Source organism: Marmota marmota, unplaced genomic scaffold, assembly GCF_001458135.2.
Source record: "Marmota marmota marmota unplaced genomic scaffold, marMar, whole genome shotgun sequence".
NCBI lineage: Eukaryota > Metazoa > Chordata > Mammalia > Rodentia > Sciuridae > Marmota > Marmota marmota.
This window is the reverse complement of record NW_025999925.1, coordinates 8,360,394-8,364,342: the sequence shown is the minus strand read 5'-3', so window position 1 is coordinate 8,364,342 and position 3,949 is coordinate 8,360,394. Positions and strand designations below refer to the sequence as shown.

Genomic DNA, 3,949 nt, shown 5'->3' with positions numbered 1-3,949 from the left:
GGGGGGGGGGGGGGAAGGGGTATAAAGGAAAATTAGACTTTAAAAACAAACCAAAAACCGAGAGCCACAAAAGGTTAAAAAATAAAGGAATTTTAGTTTGAAAATATGCTTTTATTAGCTATTCAATGAAGAGAGGAAAGATGAAAATAAAGGAAAGATGGAGACAAAAGAATAAGAAAATATAAGGTAAAACAGAAACAGAAAGGCTGAAGAAGACATGAGGCTGCAGAAGAAGCAGATGCTAGGAGGAAGAGAGAAAAAGAGATCAAAATGAACAAAGATTGTCAAGATCATTGTACTGTCATGTGTAACTAATAAAAAAAAATGAACAAAGAGTAATGAAAAAGGGAGAGATGACAGGGGTAGAGAGTTGAACACAGAGTATCACACTGAGGTGCTTAGAAATGCACTCTGAATAAAGAAGTATGCATTGAAGGAGGGATGTTACTGAACAAGAGAGAGACAGAGATGAGACCAAAGGTGTTACACTAAGATCTAGGACATCAGTGAAAAACATTTCACAGGGTAGGCACTGTCTTTTTGTCTTTCCTCAAGGAAATGGCTTAGGTGAGTGATCCCTACTCTTGATTTAGTTTGCCAACAATAATAAGATAGAGTTATGGGGCTGGGTTGTGGCTCAGCTGTAGAGTGCTCACCCAGCACATGAGAGGCACTGGGTTCAATCCTCAGCACCACATAAAAATAAATAAAAGTATTGATCCAGCTATATATCTATATCTATATCTATAGATATCTATATCTATAGATATAGATATATAGATATAGATATCTATAGATATAGATATATAGATATAGATAGATACAGTTTATGGGTGGGAATATTGCCAGAGAGGCCTTTCTCCTAGAACCAGGTGTAGCAAAAGGAAGAAAGACTCATGGAAACTATGAAATTTACTTAGGGCCAGTCTAAGTACAGAGTAAAGCATTCGAATGATCAGTCACAGGGATAGATAAATTATAACAATGGTAATTTTGTGTATTTGGAGGTGGAGGTCAAGAAAATAATTTTGTATAGTATGTAGCATCCATATAAAAAAGGGTATGCATGAAGGTATTATGACTATAATCAATAATAACCTATTATATATTTCAAAATAACTAAGATTTTGAAACTAATTTCAAATATCTCACCACAAAAAAGTTAGGTAATGGATATGTTAATTAGCTTGACTTAATTATTCCACATTGTTTATATATCAAAATATATTATAATGTATCCCATAAATGTACACTATTATAACTTATCAAGTAAAAACAATATTAACAAAAAATTAATTTAAAAAAGTATGTAGGATACTTACATCTCTAATAAAATACTCAAGGGTGGCATAAGCGATGGCAATTCCATCATGGGTGCTCGTCCCTCTTCCCAATTCATCCAAGATAACCAAAGACTGTGATGTTGCTTTTCTGATTATTTCTGCTGTGTCTGTCAGTTCTTCCATAAATGTACTCCGTCCTTTATATATATTGTCTGCAGCACCCATCCTACAAGTAAGATGAAAACACCTTGACTTTCCTTGGAACTTTCTTATTATAAAGCCAAAATTTATTTTATAAACAATAAATATAAAAGCTCTCTAGGGACCTATTAAAGATATTTGAGCCAACAATAGCTAAAATTATATTAAACAAAACAAATCCTATGTTGGATGCAAAGAGCACCTAAAAACAAATTGCACCTTGTAAAAACATTCTGGAAGGACTGAGATATTGAAAAGAACTCCTGAAAAGTAGGAAAACTCCTGACCCTGCTTTCTTTCTACCAATAATTCCAAAGCAAAGTCTTAATATTCATTGTTGTCACACTTAAAAATCCATGAATAGTAGGATCCTGTACAATTAAGGTGGGGGGTTTGAGTGGGGTTGTTTTGAAGAAAATTCCACATTGTTATTGCAAATTAAAGTACCACGGACAAAATAACCTATTACATATGATAAAACTTTTTACTAGAACTAGAATTATAGATGCTTAGTAACCTTGGGCAGCAGCTCAGAGAGGTTCCCAATGTGAACACAGTTCCTATAGAAGTCAAGAAACGGGTCTAAAAGACTTAAGGGTTTCTTTCCAGTAAGACTTTTTAGAGCATTTAATATTCAACTACACATTGTATTTCTTAAAGATGGGTCTAGTTCATAGCATTTCTTTAACTCATTTAACTATGGACCCCTAAAATTTCTTCTAGAGCACCAGAGGCAATAATGTTTTACAGACACTATTGGGAGAACACACATTAAGTGCAAAAAGAATCTGGAAAGAAGAATAAGGAATAATTAGATAATACCATTTAAGGTCATTATTTAATTGCAAAATCTAAAATTCAAGTCTTTAACCTGCTAGCCAGCTTTGTGTCAATCCTGGGAACTATTTTCTCTGCAAAATCTCCTCATCAATTTTGTTCACAGTTCACAGAGTAAGTAGAGCACATACTTCACACATGACCTATATCACCATAATATACCTTTCATTTCTGGATCAACTCATAGTGAAAGTGAGCCTTCATCAGATGTGTGGCCTCAGCCCTACAATAGCAGAGGAGACAAAGTGTCCCCAGATGGGAAGGGGACCTTATAACTGCTCTGGTGATTACTTTTGAAACTCTAACTATATCTATGATGGAATTAATAATTAATTTACTCACTGACAATTTCATCCATTTTAAAATCAATAAATATAAAACAATTTCTGAAATGCTAAGTTAAGAACATTCTAAATATTTGTTCAAAGTTCAAATACTGCCTCAATTTCCAGCGTTTACTAATGTCTCATTCCTGCCATGAAACAAGTAAGTTAAAATTTCTTTTCTCTGAAACAATTCTGCATTCTTCAGAATCACATTTGATCTCTATTTGCCACTGTTTGCTTTTATTCCGGCCAGGTTGTGAGCTGACAAAAAAAAAAAAAAAATCTTTAATCAACAATAAAATGCTATGATGAGGGAAATATTCTGAGTTTTCAATTCCTAGGAATTAGGAAAAAAATGTATGAGCTGGATAAGATTTTAACACAGGTAGTGCACACCTGTAATCCCAGTGGCTTGAGGCTTAGGCAGGAGGATCACGAGTTCAAAGCCAGCCTCAGCAACTTAGCAAGGCCCTAAGCAACTCAGTAAGACCCTGTCTCTAAATAGAATACAAAAAGGGCTGGGGATGTGACTCAGTGGCTAAGTGCCCCTGAGTTCAATCACTGGTCCCTCTCACCCTCCAAAAAAAAAAAAGAAGATTTTAATACAGAAGTTTAAGTCTTCTTAAGTGTTTTTGTAAAAACAGTAAAGTAATAGAGTGGTTTAGTTAAAAATTTCAGGAATTATATGTTACTCTTGGGGAAGTTATTCTTAGGCAGATATACACATATACATATAAAATGTTTGGTATATTAAAGTTTTCAAATTAGAGAGGAAAAAATGAATGATCAATCAATAAAAATTATATTAGGTGATTTGTTATTTCAGAAAAAATATGTCCTTATTTGAATTATATTCTAAAATAAGGTATATGGATTTAAAAATTTAATGGAAAAATAGAAATTACAAATATACCAAGCTAACTAGATGAAATTTAATCTTTGGATAGTGAATAGGTGGCTTTATATACATGGTACCAAACCAAGTGTTTAGCAAAAAAACACATAATGCAAAAGTTAAAGGTAAATCAATACCTTCAATGAACATAGATGCCAAAAATCTTATTAAAATAATGGCAGTCAGGCACAATGGCATTCCAATGTAATTCCAACGACTCAGGAGGCTGAGACAGGAGGACTGCAAATTCCAAGCCAGCCTCAGCAATTCAGACCCTAAGAAACTAAGTGAAACCCTGTCTCAAAATAAAAAATGAAAAGGGCTAGGAATGTGGCTCAGTGATAAAGTGCCTCTGGGTTCAACTCCCAATGCTCCCCGACACACCAAAAAAAAAAAAATACACACAC

The 3,949-nt window shown here is 33.9% G+C and overlaps 1 protein-coding gene across 3 annotated transcripts in view; it reads right to left on the bottom strand.

The window, feature by feature from the left end:
* Positions 1-3,949, bottom strand: part of Msh3 (mutS homolog 3) — a 183,564-nt gene that overhangs the window by 16,098 nt on the left and 163,517 nt on the right. For 2 of the 3 annotated variants that reach the window (XM_015497854.2, XM_048800207.1), the window contains exon 20: positions 1,323-1,509. In XM_015497854.2, coding sequence (XP_015353340.1) covers positions 1,323-1,509 — 187 coding nt within the window. Of the gene's footprint in view, positions 1-1,322; positions 1,510-3,949 lie in introns of those variants that run through there. The other variant, XR_007346415.1, reaches the window with a different exon arrangement.